The sequence below is a fragment of the Puntigrus tetrazona genome, chromosome 22 (assembly GCF_018831695.1).
Source record: "Puntigrus tetrazona isolate hp1 chromosome 22, ASM1883169v1, whole genome shotgun sequence".
Taxonomy (NCBI): Eukaryota; Metazoa; Chordata; class Actinopteri; order Cypriniformes; family Cyprinidae; genus Puntigrus; species Puntigrus tetrazona.
Window position 1 is genome coordinate 12,299,570 of NC_056720.1, and position 18,902 is coordinate 12,318,471.

Below are 18,902 nucleotides of genomic sequence, written 5' to 3' on the forward strand. Positions count from 1 at the left end.
TGTTGGGATCGAACCTTGACAACATAAGATAAACACGTCTGGTTACACAATTTGCTCCATCGCAGTATCTCACCAGTTCTCCAGCAGATGATGGGATGATGTAATTCCAGGGTCAACCCAGTACCACATTTACAGTCGCTTCCTCCAAGACCAGGAAAGTGATGGTTTCTGTATGGAGAATACTGATCTGGAGGCATATGTGTTCTTTGGCGCACCATTCCATTAGCTAGTGGTTTGCCCTGTATGGTAGTGATTTTATAGGCCGTGTGATTCCGATGATGGGGGATGTGAAGACGGGCTGGGAGGAGATGAAATTTCCAGCAGCTCCAGAATCCACTAGGACTTTTACTGAGAAGAGTTGATTTGAGAAACAGAGGGTAGAAGGAAAGTAATGGTGATGGTAATGGTGGACGAATGGGACAGGTGCGGAAGGAATGAGTCGCAGCGCCGCAGTATAAACATCGCCCCTCCCTAATTCGGCGGGATCGTTCCTGACTGGTGAGGTGGTAGATGTCCGTGATCATAGGTTCCGGCGCGGTTAGCGCAGTAGAGGTGGTCAGTGATTCTGGAGTGGGGAGACAGGCAGAGAGATTATCATTGTAAATCGCCATTTGCTGGCGAATAGAAGGGTTGAGCCCTTGGCGAAACACAGAGAGGAGAGCAGTGTCGTACCACCCGCTGCGGATGACTAGCGTACAAAAACGCAGGACATATTCATGGATTTCAACGTCCAATGTATAAAAATACTTTATAGTTTATATTTTTAATTATAGTTTTAAGATTATATGCTCAGGAACAAGGCATAGTCGCTCAAATGGCGACTGATTCAAATGTTTGGTATCATAGTAATCATGTCTGGACAATGATGCTCAGAATAATGATGCAGCTGCTATTGTTTAGCATAGCTTTAGAAACTGGAATCAACAACATTTATAAATAATTTAAAAGCAGCCTATATAATTGCAGCTTACCACTAGATGCCCTGGTAAAGCGTTGAAGCTTTGAAACGTTTTTGGTACAATCAGGAAAGCCTCAAAAAGGCTTTCACAAGGCTTTATCTGCCCATCTCTACACTTTGCTCTTTTGCTGCAGCACACTGTCTGTGAGAACTACCTGTGGGCATTTTGCAGAGAGTGAGAGAGTTTTCTTCTCCTTCACCCACATTTGCCCATCAAGGGCATAATACATAAGTTTTCATATCCCCTGTTTCGTTTACTCGAATGTAGGTCATTGATAATCTTTCATAAGTGCCCACTTCTGGAGGAACCATTGAAACGGGCTAAACTGGAACGCTGTGTAGAATCCGCTGTACTGTTGGTTTATTTTTATAATTTTACCCTTTCAAATAAATCAATAAAAAAATGATTTATATATGAAAGAGTTGTTTAGGGTGGGGACAGGGGCGGTTCTAGGGTAAGTGGACATCTGGGGTTTAGCTAACACCTGTCAGAATACACTTTAAAGAAAATCTTTCAATATTGCACTATATTCTTTCCTCAACTTAGATGAGTTGATACGTACCTCTCATTTGTTACACAGTGCATGCGCTATATAGCTCTAGAACTGTTTGGAGTGAGTGATTATATTACCAAGGTTATTATTTATAAGGTATTATTTATTATCTTTCACCTCTAATATTTAATTTATTTATTTTTATTTAGCATTTTCATTTTTCAATGTATCTATTTTATTTTATTTATCTACATCACACAATACATTCTTTTAGATCCTTTCTGTAAAATATTGCTTGAAAGTATGTTATATGCACAAGAATTTTTATTAATCTTAAGTATTTTAAGCTGGGGTTCGGCTGAACTTCACAGCAGCATAATGAACATTGTCTGTGGTTGACTGTACAGCAGTAGGAGCTGATGATGTGTTCTTTGTTTTAGACTGCTTTTTGAAACGAATAGCTGAATAATGAACATCCTGATCCTTCATGTGATCTTGCTGTGTGCAGACCGTAGACAAGCCTGCAGCGTTCTCGTACAGAACAGCCGAATCCTGCTGAGAGTTTAAGCAGAAAATAAAATATCATTGACAGAACACAATATATTTGAGTAGAATTAAAAGTGTTTGTTGAGGTGCTCTCACCTGCCCACTCTCCATCCTGTCTTCATGCTTTTGAGATGAATTATTCTTTCTCCTCCTGTTTGAAAGGCATGATGTTAAGCGATTTTTTTCTTTATCCTTTTAAACTAAAGATTTCATTGTACAATAAAAGCAAAATGTAAGTTTTAAAACTCAAAACATAAAAATTTTAAAAGCTCAATCCGCTGAAAATAAGCTGCAAAAACAGCTTGTTCCAAAACACATTGAGCATCAAAACCCATTCAAGAGTAAACATGTTCTGTGATCATTTCAGTCCAATGGCATCAACTAGATCAGGTCAAAATCACACAGCCAATAAGAAAGCACGGCTGCTTATTTCATATGTGAAGGGTTTGTTTGCACAAAAGCCTTAAAGGCGCAGCAAAAAAGCAACTGCTTTTCAAAGAGTAAGACGGTGGAATGTATTGCAAGTGGATTTCAGGAGTCAATACAATAAAGATGAATAATATTGGCATTTTACCTGCACCACAGAACTCCTATGAGCAGAAGAATCAGCAACACAGACAGTATGATTGCAGCGCTCAGTAAAGCTGTGCTGGACCCTGAACTCACTGAGTCTTCAAAAACATAAGACAAGTTCATCAAAGAAACATAAGACAAGTATAGAGTTAATGTCCACTGTCTATATATTAAGTACTTGAACTATAGCTTAAACCTTGTCTGTAAAACTGGGCAATTTAAAAAGATAAATGTTAGCATATGATGTTTAATTACCTATTTTCGATAAAAAAAAACAGATTAGGTCTTTAACGTCAAAGCAATGTTGCCCCTTTAAAATAATGTTACAAAAAATTACTGTATTTTCTCTGTATTTGTCAAAATAATTGTATTTTCTCATCGTCATTCTTCTTTTTTTCTTTTTTTGTCTGAAGGGATTACATTTAGAGGGTGTTAGATTTGTTTCATTTTCTTGGCCCAGTTTACAAAATAAATCTAAGTTCAGCAAACATTTAATACTGAAGCACATGTCATCCTCAAGGGTGTCACGGTTTGCGCTTTCAGCGGGACGAAGGACACGAGGCTTAGAATAAACTTAAATGGATTTAATCTTAAAATGTCAAAATAAAGATATAATGGCAGGCAGGTAGAACAGGCAGGCAGGTAGAACAGGCAGGCAGGATAAACACGGGTGTAGACATCGGGTAGGGACCTTGACGCTCGACAAACAGAACTCAAACCACAGGACTTAAATACACAGGGTAATTGACTAAATTAAACGACACACAGCTGATGACAATGATACAATTAACAGAGGGAAGGCAGGGCACAGGGAGCACATGGCATGAAACGAAAACATAAACACAGAAGTCCAGAGTCGTGACATTACCCCCTCCCGGAAGGTGCGTCCACGCACCTGAAGGGGTAATAACGAAAGAAAAACAAACAAAACAAAAAGACTAGGAGTTGGGGATACCGGGTCTTGGGAGGAGGTTCTGGTGGAGGACGGATCCCCAGGAGGGGCAGGCAGAAGGCAGAAGGGTCCAAGGAGGTGTAGATGGAGGGAGGAGCCAGGGAGGAGACAGGAGGAGTCCGGGAGCAGGAGAGATCCAGAGCCCAGCTATGGTGGTCCAAGGTGGAGCCGACGGAGGGAGGAGCCATGGAGGAGGAGCAGCCATCGACTCCATGGGCCGACCCGGCGGCGGCGGAGCAGGTGGAGGAGGAGCCTGAGGTGGAGACGGAGAGCCGAAGAGCCAGGAGACGCGAGGCGCTGGAGGTCCAAGGCGACGCCGCAGGCTTCGGCGACTGACACGGAGGCGGGGACGGGAAGGACGCGGGCGGAGCCAGGCGACTGAGGACTGAGGTGAAGCCGGAGGAAGGAGGAGCCTGACAGAGCCGGTGGGATGGGTGACGGCCGCCGAGGAGAGAATCCCGAGGCGGCAGATGGTCGGCGACAGACCAAGGCGGAGCCGGAGGGACGATGGAGCCTGGTGAAGCTGGTGGACTGACAGACCACGGTGTAGAGGAGGGAGCTAGGAGCCCAGGGGAGCCGATCTGAGGAGAAGTCCGGGACTCGGAGGCAGGGCGGCGGGCGAGGATCCTTCACCCTCGGCGGCGATGGAGACCGGCAGACCTGCGTGGCGAGCTCGGATGGTGAGCTGAGGATGGCGCAGGGGCTGCTGGGATCCATCGGCGTGGTGTGGCAAGGGTGGGAGGGTGGGAAAACTTGAGGCGGCACTGGAGGGAACGCACGTGGCGCGAGCACTGGAATGGCGCGGGCACTGGAACGGGGCGGAGCGCCGCGTCGGCGCGGGCACTGAACGGGCGGAGGAGCGCACGTGGCGCGGGCACTGAACGGACGGAGCGCCGCGGGCGCGGCACTTACGCCGAGGCGCACGTTTGCACTGAACGACGGAGCGCACGTGGCGCCGGGCACTGAAACGGGACGAGCGCACGTAAAGCCGGGCACTGGAACGGGACGAGGCGCACGTGGCGCGGGCACTGAACGCAGGACGGAGCGCGCGCGCGTGGCGCGAGCACTGGAAACGGGACGGAGCGCCGCGTGGCGCGGGCACTGGACGCGGGGCGGAGCGCACGTGGCGCGGGCACTGGAACGGGGCGGCTGGCGAAACCAGCGGGCTAACGGGGCGGCTGGGCGGAACCAGCGGGCTAACGGGACGGCTGGGCGGAACCAGCGGGCTTACTGGGTAGCTGAACGGGAACAGGAACTCAGGATACAGGGAGGTGCCCAGTCTTCCAAGTCCAAGTCTACATCATCCAGCTCCTTTGCAGATCCAGCAGCCCCAGGTGGATGATCAGCTCATCCTCAGCCGATGTGTAGTGGGCGGAGCTCCACTCCACGCTCTCCTCGCAGTCGGCTGTCTCCACCGCGGGGAGCTCCGTTGCTGGCTCGCGCACCTGGTCTGGCGATATACGGCTCGGGGTCCTGTTATTCTCTGTCGCTCTCTCTGGCGATGGGTCCGTGGTCGCGCTTGTCAGCGGTGGGCTCAGGCTGGGGCTCGACCATGCGGTGAAGGGCTGAGCTAGGCTCTGGATCTGGAGTGGGGCTGGTGTCGTTGTCCTCAGGCGCAACCATCATGGTTGATTTGCAGGACACCAGCACCCACTCGGCGTATCGGCGAGGCTCTCTCGAGGACCGCTCCCGGACATGCGCTTGGCTGGAGGTGTTAAGTCCGCGGAAATAGAGTTCGAGCAGAGAGCAGTCCGGGTAGCGGAGTCGTTGGCCAGTTCGAGGAATAGTTCTGTATAGTCCTCGAGAGCAATCCCCTGCTCCAGCAGGCGGATGAGGAAGTTTGGTCTTTAAACTGGGCAAACATGGCAAACAAAAAAAAAAAAAAAAAAAGGGGAAAATACGCTATTTACTTCTTTATATGGTCCGAGCGTTCTGTCACGGTTCTTTAACGCGGGACAAAGGACACGAGGCTTAGAATAAACTTAAATGGATTTAATCTTAAAATGTCAAAATAAAGATATAATGGCAGGCAGGTAGAACAGGCAGGCAGGTAGAACAGGCAGGCAGGATAAACACGGGTGTAGACATCGGTGGGACCTTTGACGCTTGACTCGGACAAACAGAACTCAAACCACAGGACTTAAATACACAGGGTAATTGACTAAATTAAACGACACACAGCTGATGACAATGATACAATTAACAGAGGAAGGCAGGGCACAGGGAGCACATGGCATGAAACGAAAACATAAACACAGAAGTCCAGAGTCGTGACAAAGGGATTATTAGGTTCTATCTGACATTTTTGTCAAAATTGAGCTATTCACATATTTTTATTCTGTGACAACATATTTACAATATGTAATATTTTCTTATTGTTGTTAACCTTAGAATTCCAAGGGGACAATTTATCATGAGAGATGTGTTACCTCCTACAGCACAGGAATACTGTTGAAGCTCTTCACTGCTGACTGAGTCCAGATACAGCTTGTTGTCTTTAGTGAACCCATCTGTTACCTGTCGTCCGTTCTTGTACCAGATGTAAGATGTGTCGCCACTCAGAGTGCAATTGGTTGAACAGCTTAATATGACTTCCTCTTTCTGTAATGCAGCAGCTGGGCTTCTTTTTATCTTTGTACCTAAAAATAAATATTGGAACATATATAGGAGATATTTTGAATCAGTTTATCATGATCAGTTACTGTACCTGTAACAGTAAGAATGACTCCAGGTGATCCTGAGTACTGGTTTAAGTCAGTGATGATCCTGAATCTATATTCTCCAGAGTCACTGATCTTGAGATCTTTGATTCTCAGTTTGTTCTCCACATACTCCACACGACCAGAAAACTGATGCTCCTCACGCAGATCCTTAGCCTCGCCCGATGGACCGTAATGCCAGAATGTTTTATTTACAGTATGACCAGGGGGATGTGAGTATGTGCTGGAAATCTCTACAGTTGATCCCACCACAGCACAGACTCTTCTAGAGGTGTAAGTCACATCCCAGCAGCTGCTCTGAGAAACACCTGAAAGAGACACAGAGCCTGAAAAACTCACACTTACTTTATTTACACATCTATGAAAAAAACAATATCACACGCTATTCCATTTATAGCTACAGTATATAAATATCTTACATTTTTGATACTCACATACAGAAGAGGAGCAATAATTAAGATTTGGATAATAAGAACAGGAATAGCTGCCAGCATCACTGGTGGGTGACAAAAGGATGTTGGGGGACTCTGTATGTTTGAAATACTGTCCATTCTTCATCCAGTAATAATCTCCAGAGGTCAAAGTGCAGGAAGAAACACAAGTCAGTTCTACTCTCTTATCTGTGGGGTCTGTAGATGCAGAATTCTTCCTCACCTGCAGGTCTGAATTAGTGTAAAACTGAATAAAACTGGTCAAATTAAAACATCGGACGTGATCAGGATCTGTATTTATCTTCACCTGTGACTGTTAGACTGATGGTTGAGCAGAGAGGTTTAGCTCCATCCTTCATGATGAACATGAGCTGATATTCTCCAGAGTCTGTCTCTCTCAAGTCTGATATTGTGAGTGTTGAAGACCCGCTGAAGATCTGATGTTTTGCTCGTCCAGAGTAGTCTGAGTCTAAAGTCAAATCTTCAGGTTCATTGTTGTTTCTCCAGTTTTTACTTTGTTTCTCGCTGAACCAGAACACAGTTTTGATGTTGATGTCGTAGTCAGAGCACCACAGTGTTACATCTGACTCCTTCACCGCACAAAACTTTTGTTGACTGGAGCCTGAACAAGAAAATACTATTAAGATGAATTACAAAAGCTAATGCAACAATTCAGACTCAACAATCAACTGCTCACAGCCACATTTATTTATTTTTTCACCAGAAAGGTAAATTTTTTTTCCAAACAATTTTTTTTCTCTGTTAAAAACCATTCCATGTCAGGAGGAAATGAAGTAAATGTTTACTGTCGTGATTGGCTGACTTTGTTAAACTGTATCATATCGTAGTCATATTTTTGCTACTCGAGGTGTTAAGCTCTGTAATAAAGATGGATACGTTTGAACACAAGTCAGATCACAAGGCAGAAAAAATTGAAACAACGCAACCCGACGATTACAAAAGTCTGTTTCAGTCTGCTGTGTTTTTGCTCGTTTCATTTTCTAATGCTCCGCTCTTTAAGAAGGCTATTGCTGGAGGTGCAGTATATTTACATCCACTGACAGAACAACATGAGTTTAACCGTCTTACTCGACAAAAACACACAGTAATGATCAAACCTGGAACGAGCAGCAGCAGGATCAGCGCTGAGAGTCTGGAGTTCATCTTCTTCACTTTGTGGAATTTCACAAACACAATGAAACAGAGGAAACTGCTCGAGCAGGAATACAATAAAACACTTTAGAAAACAGGCTTAAAAAGGCACTTACTAGTTAATACTAGGTTTACCTACATTCTGTGGTGTTTTTGATGTTGTTTGTCGCTTCTGTGGGCTATTTTAAAAACTGTTGCACACTCTCTGCTGATCTCATTTCCTTCCCATTTCTTACTAACTACAACGGTGCTAAAGGCCCACCTTAAGAAAAAATGTGCTATTCACTGTGCCTAAAATGTATAACGGCAGAAAAATATATGTACGTTGTATTGAATATTAATGGCACAACCAATTTTTCTTCATAAAATATATCATTCAAATTGTTTATTTTGTTTAAAACTTGTATAAATGTGTAGCAAGTGGCAAGAGAGGCCGTTTAGTCACACAAGGGGTAAAAGGCTCATATTAATACAAATACTTTTTCAAAGTAATGTTGATACTTGCTCAAACAGTCACTTTCAAGTAATAAACTGTCAATCAAATGTTCATATAAAAAATAAATACAAGAAACTAAATGATTTTAATAAGTAAAAATTTTGAATATATTGATCTATAATAATTGAATATAATATTTACAGCATTAACAACAAATTATATTGTACATCATAATATGATTAATATCATGTTTTTAAAAAAGATGGTTTCATCTAAACATGGTGATTATCTCTAATCTGAATCTAACAATGTTATGTCAACAAATGCAATGTCAGTAATCTATTAATTTTTGTGTTAATTACTGTGCAACAATAGTCCCAACAGCAGGGGCGCTTTTCAACCCAAATACCATACTTTTACAGTCTTTCATAAATTAAAAATGGATGCTTTAATTATCTTAAAACAAATCATAAAGAGGACCTTTGTGTCAAAATATATGCTTTAATTTTTGTGATTCTCAATTGCTACTTATATCTACAACATTTTAAAAACATCAAACATTAGATCAAGTACACAAAGAATCAGTTTAGCATTTCTGAGCCTCATCACGGCAAAGACCAGACATATATTTATACACATGCATCTTAAAAAGTGGATGTATTTGAAAAAGCTACACCACATGTCAAAGGTTTTGCCCAAAAGCCTAAAAAATGCATTTTCGGTCTTGAAATCCCCCATGTTGTGTTTAAACGGGACACTGCATTGCTTGGGCCTAAAATGAACACAAATCCTGTCAAATAACCAGTTTGTCCACTTGTTCTATAGTTTTATTGATTTTTCTTTACATGTGGTTACAACTGATCCATTAAAATATGATTAAAAATATAAAAGAAAGTATGACCACAGACAAGGAATCATAAGTTAAATATAAACAAAGGCGAGAATGTTTAATTAATGTGGATCTTTAGAGAATATTTCTTTTTTATGCATTTATTTTTACATCTAGATTTTAAAACCTGAACTGTTGTTCTTTATGAAAACTGAGTTATTAATATGTCACTCTCTATGCTGTTTCCACTGACAGTGTACCAAAAAGATTCTGGAGATGAAATTAGGACTTGAAATGTATTTATTTAACAAAACCAATATATGTAGCAGTATTCTTTGGCATAGACTCAGTCCATAGCTTGAATCTGCAGAAGTGGAGCCCACCCCGCATTCGGACAGGGCCAACCTGGTGGTGGTGGGGAGGATGGAGGGGAACATTCTCCACACTGTCTGCAAACACAGGGGAGGGTGAAAGAGCTTATATATTGCTCGTGTAGGACGCTTGGCCAGATCTAATTGTATTACGTGACATAGCATTAAATCTTCCTGATAGAACTTGTGCTAAAGCTTTCATTTCTGACTGTTGCTAGGTGATGATGTCACAGTGGAAGAACACAATGACATCACTCCCGTCGCTCTGATAAACAGACAGCAGATGTACACAGATGTGGAAAACCAGACTCTGAGGCAAGACACTAAACACATCTTTATCTTATATTACAGAGGATTCAATGCATACAAAATATCTTACCATCTCTTTTCTTTACAGTTTGGCTTCGTAATGAGATGCATTTTGAAGAAAAACCTGTTGGATGATAATTCACACTCTTAAAATATGAATACATTTATAAGAATCACTGTATGTCATGCAGCTGTGAATAATCTTCATTTCACTCACAGCATCCACAGAACAGCTATGATGAGAAACTGAGGTAAAAACACCAGCAGAGTGACTGTATACTGACTGAACGCTGTGCTCTTCACTGGATCTTCACAACACAAAGAAGTCAATCATGACTGTCAGAGAAACCACCTGAACACTGAAACACATGTATCATGAGAGATGTGTTACCTCCTACAGCACAGGAATACTGTTGAAGCTCTTCACTGCTGACTGAGTCCAGATACAGCTTGTTGTCTTTAGTGAACCCATCTGTTACCTGTCGTCCGTTCTTGTACCAGATGTAAGATGTGTCGCCACTCAGAGTGCAATTGGTTGAACAGCTTAATATCACTTCCTCTTTCTGTAATGCAGTAGCTGGGCTTCTTTTTATCTGTGTACCTAAAATAGTTAAAGTTTAATATAAAATTTACAGGAAACATTTTGAATCAGTTTATCATGATCAGTTACTGTACCTGTAACAGTAAGAATGACTCCAGGTGATCCTGGGTACTGGTTTAAGTCAGTGATGATCCTGAATCTATATTCTCCAGAGTCACTGATCTTGAGATCTTTGATTCTCAGTTTGTTCTCCACATACTCCACACGACCAGAAAACTGATGCTCCTCACGCAGATCCTTAGCCTCGCCCGATGGACCGTAATGCCAGAATGTTTTATTTACAGTATGACCAGGGGGATGTGAGTATGTGCTGGAAATCTCTACAGTTGATCCCACCACAGCACAGACTCTTCTAGAGGTGTAAGTCACATCCCAGCAGCTGCTCTGAGAAACACCTGAAAGAGACACAGAGCCTGAAAAACTCACACTTACTTTATTTACACATCTATGAAAAAAACAATATCACACGCTATTCCATTTATAGCTACAGTATATAAATATCTTAAATTGTTGATACGCACATACAGAAGAGGAGCGATAATTAAGATTTGGATAATAAGAACAGGAATAGCTGCCAGCATCACTGGTGGGTGACAAAAGGATGTTGGGGGACTCTGTATGTGTGAAATACTGTCCATTCTTCATCCAGTAATAATCTCCAGAGGTCAAAGTGCAGGAAGAAACACAAGTCAGTTCTACTCTCTTATCGGTGGGGTCTGTAGATGCAGAATTCTTCCTCACCTGCAGGTCTGAATTAGTGTAAAACTGAATAAAACTTGTCAAATAAAAAAATCACAAGTGATCAGGATCTGTGTTCATCTTCACCTGTGACTGTTAGACTGACGGCTGCTGAGCTGAGATGTTTAGCTCCATTCTTCATGATAAACATGAGCTGATATTCTCCAGAGTCTGTCTCTCTCACGTCTGATATTTTAAGTGCTGAAGACCCGCTGGAGATCTGATGTTTCACTCGTCCTGAGTAGTCTGAGTCTAAAGTCAAATCTTCAGGTTCACTGCCGTTTCTCCAGTTTGTTCTTTGTTTCTTGCTGAACCAGAACACAGTTTTGATGTTGATGTCGTAGTCAGAGTACCACAGTGTGACATCTGACTCCTTCACAGCACAAAGCCTTTGTTGACTGGAGCCTGAACAAGAAAATAATACTAAGATGAATTACAAAAGCTAATGTAACAATTCAGACTCAACAATCAACTGCTCACAGCCACATTTATTTATTTTTTCACCAGAAAGGTCAATTTTTTTTCCAAACAATTTTTTTTCTCTGTTAAAAACCATTCCATGTCAGGAGGAAATGAAGTAAATGTTTACTGTCGTGATTGGCTGACTTTGTTAAACTGTATCATATCGTAGTCATATTTTTGCTACTCGAGGTGTTAAGCTCTGTAATAAAGATGGATACGTTTGAACACAAGTCAGATCACAAGGCAGAAAAAATTGAAACAACGCAACCCGACGATTACAAAAGTCTGTTTCAGTCTGCTGTGTTTTTGCTCGTTTCATTTTCTAATGCTCCGCTCTTTAAGAAGGCTATTGCTGGAGGTGCAGTATATTTACATCCACTGACAGAACAACATGAGTTTAACCGTCTTACTCGACAAAAACACACAGTAATGATCAAACCTGGAACGAGCAGCAGCAGGATCAGCGCTGAGAGTCTGGAGTTCATCTTCTTCACTTTGTGGAATTTCACAAACACAATGAAACAGAGGAAACTGCTCGAGCATGAATACAATAAAACACTTTCGAAAACAGGCTTAAAAGGCACTTACTAGTTAATACTAGGTTTACCTACATTCTGCTGTGTTTTTGATGTTGTTTGTGGCTTCTATGGTCTATTCTAAAAACTGTTGCACATTCTCTGCTGATCTCATTTCCTTCCTATTTCTTACAAACTACTAAAAATGTGCTATTCACTGTGCCTAAAATGTATAATGGCAGAAAAATATATGTACGTTGTATTGAATATTAATGGCACAACCAATTTTTCTTTATAAAATATATCATTCAAATTGTTTATTTTGTTTAAAACTTGTATAAATGTGTGTAGCAAGTGGCAAGAGAGGCCTTTTAGTCACACAAGGGTTAAAAGGCTCATATTAATACAAATACTTAAGATAAAATTATGTTTTTTTTTAAGTAATGTTGATACTTGTTCAAACAATCACTTTCAATAAATTTGAATACTGTTGTTCAAATGTTCATATAAAAAAATAAATACAAAAAACTAAATGATTTTAATAAGTAAAGATTCTGAATATATCAATCTATAATAATTGAATATAATACTTACAGCATTAACAACAAATTATATTGTACATCATAATATGATTAATATCATGTTTTTAAAAAAGATGGTTTCATCTAAACATGATGATTATCTCTAATCTGAATCTAACAATGTTATGTCAACAAATGCAAAGTCAGTCATCTATTAATTATTATGTTAATTACTGTGCAACAATAGCCCCAACAGCAGGGGCGCTTTTCAACCCAAATACCATACTTTTACAGTTTTTCATAAATCACAGAGCTGCATGTGCTGAAAAAAAAGACACATTGAGTTTTAATGTTATACACTTTGAATCACAGTCAAAATCTTGAATACAGTAAAACAATAAGAAAACTCACTTAAATAGACACAATTAGGTACTAGGTTTACCTACATGCCACATTGTTACTGATGTTATTAGTGATTTCTATTGTCTGTTTTAGATGCTGCTTCAGATAATCGGCTGATCTCATTTCCTTCCAGTTTCCCATAGACAATCTGAAAAAAGAAATCTATTTTTAAAATCAGCAATTACGCTTTAGATAAGGCTTACCATCAAATCTAAAAAAAAATAACAGGACTTTATATGCCATTTTATTTTTATTTCAACCAATTTCTGATCAAGAGTGGAAAAATGGATATAATAATAATAATAAGCTAAAAGCTATCATAGTGCAGAGCGGAAAGATACGCACAGAAATGAATTACAGTAGATAACAGTCTTCAATATTCCCCATAGATAATCAAAAAATTAGGGTGACACCAAATGCATAGTATAGATGACTGCAAGGAAAGGAATTTATGAAGGGGAGATAATAGGGATAATTAATGACACACACCAGAACATAATCATACAATCAAGGGAAGACAGAGACCAAGTCATACAGCACATGGACAAAAACAGTCCAGGGGTGTGACTGCTCACTGTCCTTCCGGAAAGGTGGGATGGAGGGGGAATATGGAGGAGGACAAAGGAGTGGATGTGAGATGTTGACAGGGGGCAAAGGGCTGGCAGGAAGGTAGGCAGACAACACTCAAGAAGGTTCAGGTAGAGGATGGACACCCAGAAGGAGAACAATTAATCGAGTCCAAGGTGGTTCAAATTTAGGGAAGTGCCAGGATGGAAAGTGGAGGGACTTGGAGCCGGAGGAGCCAGGTGGGACCCAGGCCACAGCCATTATGGTGGTCCACGGTGGAGCTGACGGAGGGAGGAGCCATAGTGGACGAATGGCCGGCAACTCCAGGGGGGGCGACCGGCAGTGCAAAGCAGGTGGAGGAAGAGCCCAACAGGGAGAGCCGATGTGGAACAGTGGAACAGATAGCACTGGCAACCATTGCAGGGATGTGGATCTGGAAGGCTGCAGTGAAGCCTGAGTGACTAAGGACAAAAGTGGAGCCAGAGCCAGAGGGATGAGGTGTAGCCGAAGGAGTGGAGTCTGGAGGACTCCAAAAGGAAAAACTCATTAACATCCACCTTTTTCTTTAATGCACAAGTAAGCCTATGATCAAGTATTCTTGTTCATTAACTGCTTAAGGGAATAACTAGAAGAATAACAACCATTTGAACTACAAACCAGTATAATAAAGATAATACATGAAAATAAAATAAGTCCAGAAGTCACCCCCTATAAGACCTTACAAATGGGTGTGCCTGCATAGCATATCTTAGCGTTACAATAATTAGATAAATATTACATTATTGTTACATAAAATGTTCAAAAGGCTATAATATGCATAGAAGGTTTTTCAGCACTGATGTCACTGACATTCCTTAGTTAAGGACATACTGGATATTAAAATTATCTACTGAAAAAAAAAACAGAAGACCTATTATTTCATGTGAGAAATCTGTCAATTCAGATGACTTTTCAATGATTGACAAATTCGCTGATTGTATGTTGAAACCTTGAATGTATGTGTATACAGCATATATATTGTGACAGGATGAAGAATCACATGACAAGGAGAATACGTGGAGAAGTGGTCCAAAATTGTGCTTGTGCTCTCTGGTGTCCCTGTGTGCTGCAGTGGGTTCGTGCCGTGGCTTCTCAGACGCACACTGCTGTCTGAGAAGGGAGATATGAAAGAAGTATTAGTTTCGGCTACATTGGAGATGTTTCTCTTCCTGCTGCTTTTATAGCCAGTTCCTGATGAGCAGTAGGTGATACCAATCAGCTTGCGTGGGGTGCGGTCAGGTGCTCCTTGTTAGTTTCAAGGGCGAAGCTGATGAGTAATCGGGACATATCGGGATATGTATATTGTGACGAGCATCCAGAGGAACGATCAGCATTGCCCTGGCAACATACACCATGCACCTGGCTGCACCCATCACCGGCTGATCAGTCACACCTGCAGCTTATTCCGGCCTGGCTATAAAGGTCCATGTGAGAAGGAACTAACGTTGTCTCCTGTACTTTTCCCAAATACGGAGCACCCCACAGACCCATTACACTATTGAGGGAAAGAATGTGAGCACTGCTGAGCACTGGAATCACCACTCGACTCACCACCTTCCACTAACTGTATGCTTTGTAAATGAAACTGATCTCCAGGGCTTTTATTTTGAGCTCTCTTTGTCGTGTGATTCTTCACCCCTTGACAATGGTGGAGAATGCGGGTAAGTGCGTGAACAATAACCGGTAAGTGATTTATTTATTTTTTTCGGTGTGTGTTCGAGATTGCGTTTAGAGGAAGCGCTCCTCCCCCAGCATCTGCCATCAGGTCAGTATCCGCCAGCAGCAAATTGTTGAGCACCCCACCAGCTGTCAGGAGCTTGTAGCAATCACGACCATTGCAGCTCAACGCACTCCGTTGCACCCCCGCACTCTGGCCATCAAACTTCTGCCCAAGATGACTGCTCACGATGAAGTCGAATCCTATCTCAAAATGTTTGAAACCACTGCGACAGGCGGGTGTGTACTTCTCCCTCCCACTTGAGACTGTCGACAGATATGGAGACGTAAAGAGGGAGATTGTAGTCCGACTGGATCTGTCCCCTATCTGTGAGGAGGACAAGCCCCACCTGCCTGCCTGGTTGATCGCTTCCTCCAGGCCCTACCCCAAACTCATCAACAGGCTGTACGGATACAGAATCCCACCAGCACCTTGGAGGGCGTCAAGCTGGCAGAGGGTGGTCCAGGAGCAAAGCGCTCTGAAAAGCACCCAGTGACCAACCGGGGTCCCACCAAGGATCTTGTTTCAGCCCGCGCAGACATGGCTGGCAGGCGGCATCCTCCACTCTGACCCCCCAGCCGGAGCACCCAAGGCGGAAGTGAAGATCAATGGGAGATTGTTCTGAGCTATAATGGACTCCGGCAGTGTGGTAAGCCTCAGTCCAGTCTCAAGTCCTCAGGCCCGTCTGGAAAACAAGATCTTCATATTGATCACCTGTGAGATCACCATTTTGGCTGTGCCAAAGAAGGTGAGTCCTCCTCCCAAAATCCTAATCCCTTCTTCGATGTGTTTCAACAGGTTACGGGAGGGTGCTCATTTGCTAGTGCCCAGAAAGAGGATGACCGGCTGAACTCGGATCTCATGCTGCCCTATATACTGTTTGAGATCTGAGAAGTCCCCCAGGTCTGATTTGGCTTCACTCCCTTTAAGCTCCTCTTTGGCCAACAACCCAGAGGCCTCCTGGACATCGCCAAGGAGGCGTGGGAGCAACAACCGGCAGCCCATCGAACCATGGTCAAACACGTGAAAGAGATGAGAGAGAGGATCAGGATTAGTACAGGAACACCTCAGCAAAGCCCAGCAAGCCCAATAACCCCAACAACGCCACTACAACAGGGCAGCCCAATCACGGGAGTTCCAACCCAGAGATCAAGTCATGGTCTTGGTCCTCATGACTGCCTGCAAATTCCTGACCACCTGGCAGGGCCCATATACAGTGCTAAAGATGGTTGGCCCAGTTACCTACTGGCTATGTCAGCCAGTGCATAAATGAGGTCTCTGAATTTGATGAGTACCCATGCCCTGAGTCGACGAGCTGCTGGACCATCTGGGAAGGGCCTGGTACATCTCCACTCTGGACCTCACCACGGTTACTGGCAGGTGCCCCTTTCGGAGTCAAAACCGCCTTTTCCACCCCTAGTGGTCACTGGCAGTACCGGACCCTTCCCTTCGGCATCCATAGGGAGCCTACCTCAACAACATCATTGTCCATTCAGAGACCTGGGAAGACCACCTGGAATGCCTCTGGAGGGTGCTGTCAGAGCTCCGAGGGGCTAGACTCACTGCCAACCCCTGCACATGCCACCTTGCACTCGCTGAAGCAAAGTACCAGGGATTTCAGGTTGGAAGGGGCTTCACACAGCCCCAAGAAGAAGAAGGTGGAGGTGGTCCAGAAGGCTCCGAGGCCCCTGCCAAAGTCCCAGGTACCAGCTTTCTTGGGGTTGACAGGATATTATCGCTGCAATATCCCCAACTTCTCCTCTGTAGCTGCCTCCCTGAGAGACTTCTCAGTTGCTCAGTCTGGCCAGGAGGCTAGATCAAGTCCTGGTTGTTTCAAACTTCTTCCATTAAGGTTTATGAAGACAACATGCTTCTGTGACCCTGTGTTAAAGATATTAAAAAGTTTTTTGCCTTAAAGTTATGGTGTATGGAGTGTAGATTTATGTGAAAAAAAACATATTTTAACAAGTTTAACATAAGGCAGCAAAATAACAAAATGTAAAAGAACATTGAGGGGTATGAATTTCTTTATATCCAGTAACAGCAGTATCTCTGTGACTGATGGACAGACTTGAGTTGATTAAAACATGAGAATAAAATGTTATGGGGGAGGAAATTGAATATTGTGACATCATGATTTTTGTAGGAATAATTTTAAATGGACGAGTTAGTTTTAAAATTTCCAGTGTGATTTTGTTTTAAAACAACTTCTCAGGAACATTTTGATTCTCCATTTCATGACAACTACTCAATTTTAAGTACATCATCAGGAAAACCTATCCATGTTGCTAAGTTATGTTAGACCAACTTTCAGACTTATATTCTGACCTAATGGACAAGTTAATCTGATCCTAAGTGATTTCAACCATTTCAAAATATAGATTGATACTGATCAAATGAATCATTTGAACATATAAAAGATAATTAGAACCATGTTTTAATGAAAAGATTACTGAGAACCCCCCCACACACAAAATAAAGCTCAAACCTATTTTAGAAGCTGCTGCAGATACTCTGCTGATCTAATTTCCTTCCTATTTCTATTAGCTTTATATTCCATGATGACAACAGTGACACCATTGCGTTCCTTTTGTCATGTAATTTATATGCAAAATATTATGTGCTCAGTAATTAAGAGGAGATGCATAACCCGTTTTAGGTGTTTTCAGATTTTTTTATCAGATTTTTTGTAAAGTTTAGGCTTATAATCAGTGTTTGGTCCTTTTCACACAAATTTACAGAGTTCTGATTAATAAAAGTGTAATTTTTGAACAATTACTTGAAGAATATTAAGTTATGACTTAAAAACAATGTTAATATGCTGGGATATTTGAAAACTGATGCTTTTGAATGTTAGCATCACACATATCCATCTATGGGTTTTTATGGTTTGTTCGGTAGGTCTCAGAGTAAGACGCACGTGAAGAAAAAAATATCAGTAAACCCAGCATAAATCTAATACTATAGCACAAATGTAATGTAGAAAAAACACACGACTGCTCGACAAGATCGAGAGAGAGCATTCTTATAAAAATGTTAAGAGGTTGGACCTAATTCACGCACATGGGTACTCACACACACACACAGACACAGACACACTCCACAAAGTCTTTTCCTTGAGGTGTGTCTTATGTGGCATTTTTTTGGTAATTTTTTATGGTATGTTTGTAAAAATATAAAAATTAATTTCAGAATGCATCCAAAACTATTTGAAAGAATATTTATTGTTAATGTCCTTTTTAGCATATTCATAAATTCGAAAATAAATTCGCAATAGTTGTGAAATGGGATTGCTGTGGAGCCTGTCTCATGCATCAAGTTCCTGGGAACCCACATCTCTGAAGATCTGTCCTGGACCACCAACACCTCCAGCCTGGTCAAGAAGGCTCACCAGCGCCTTTTCTTCCTGAGGAAACTTAAGAAGAACCAGCTGTCCTCAGCCATCCTGGTGAACTTCTATCGCTGTACAATAGAGAGCATCCTAACAAACTGTGTCACAGTCTGGTATGGGAGCTGCTCTGTTGCTGAGCGTAAGGCACTGCAGCGGGTGGTGAAAACTGCCCAGAGCA

General features: G+C 42.3%; 2 protein-coding genes across 4 annotated transcripts; both read right to left on the reverse strand.

The window, feature by feature from the left end:
* Positions 1–437: 437 nt before the first annotated feature.
* Positions 438–8,042, reverse strand: LOC122327114 (sialoadhesin-like). The gene is made up of 9 exons (XM_043222296.1): positions 7,966–8,042; positions 7,793–7,884; positions 6,982–7,296; positions 6,678–6,905; positions 6,231–6,551; positions 5,953–6,162; positions 2,573–2,669; positions 2,095–2,149; positions 438–2,007 (listed from the first exon to the last, which is right to left on the reverse strand). Exons 2-9 carry the CDS (start codon positions 7,836–7,838, stop codon positions 1,795–1,797), a joined length of 1,485 nt encoding a protein of 494 aa, XP_043078231.1. The 5' UTR covers positions 7,839–7,884; positions 7,966–8,042; the 3' UTR covers positions 438–1,794.
* A 1,331-nt stretch (positions 8,043–9,373) lies between these two features.
* On the reverse strand, positions 9,374–12,264 carry LOC122327888 (sialoadhesin-like). 3 transcript variants are annotated; one of them, XM_043223551.1, is made up of 9 exons: positions 12,184–12,264; positions 12,012–12,065; positions 11,198–11,515; positions 10,894–11,121; positions 10,447–10,767; positions 10,163–10,372; positions 9,989–10,079; positions 9,842–9,895; positions 9,374–9,540 (listed from the first exon to the last, which is right to left on the reverse strand). In XM_043223551.1, coding segments are annotated over exons 2-9 (1,269 nt in total). In that variant the 5' UTR covers positions 12,058–12,065; positions 12,184–12,264; the 3' UTR covers positions 9,374–9,539. The 3 variants fall into 3 exon arrangements, with proteins under 3 accessions (XP_043079486.1, XP_043079485.1, XP_043079487.1); XM_043223550.1 differs by having other exon boundaries at positions 12,161–12,227; XM_043223552.1 differs by lacking the exon at positions 10,894–11,121 and having other exon boundaries at positions 12,161–12,226.
* Between the last annotated feature and the right edge of the window lie 6,638 nt (positions 12,265–18,902).

Coding starts and splice junctions, on each gene's coding strand:
- LOC122327114 (XM_043222296.1), bottom strand. CDS start 7,838: ATGAACTCCAGACTCTCAGCGCTGATCCTGCTGCTGCTCGTTCCAG. Junction 6,906..6,981: donor CATCAGTCTAACAGTCACAG/GTGAAGATAAAT, acceptor ACACTAATTCAG/ACCTGCAGGTGAGGAAGAAT. Junction 2,008..2,094: donor ACAGGATGGAGAGTGGGCAG/GTGAGAGCACCT, acceptor TTAAACTCTCAG/CAGGATTCGGCTGTTCTGTA.
- LOC122327888 (XM_043223550.1), bottom strand. Junction 10,373..10,446: donor AGTCATTCTTACTGTTACAG/GTACAGTAACTG, acceptor TAACTATTTTAG/GTACACAGATAAAAAGAAGC. Junction 9,896..9,988: donor ATAGCTGTTCTGTGGATGCT/GTGAGTGAAATG, acceptor ATCATCCAACAG/GTTTTTCTTCAAAATGCATC.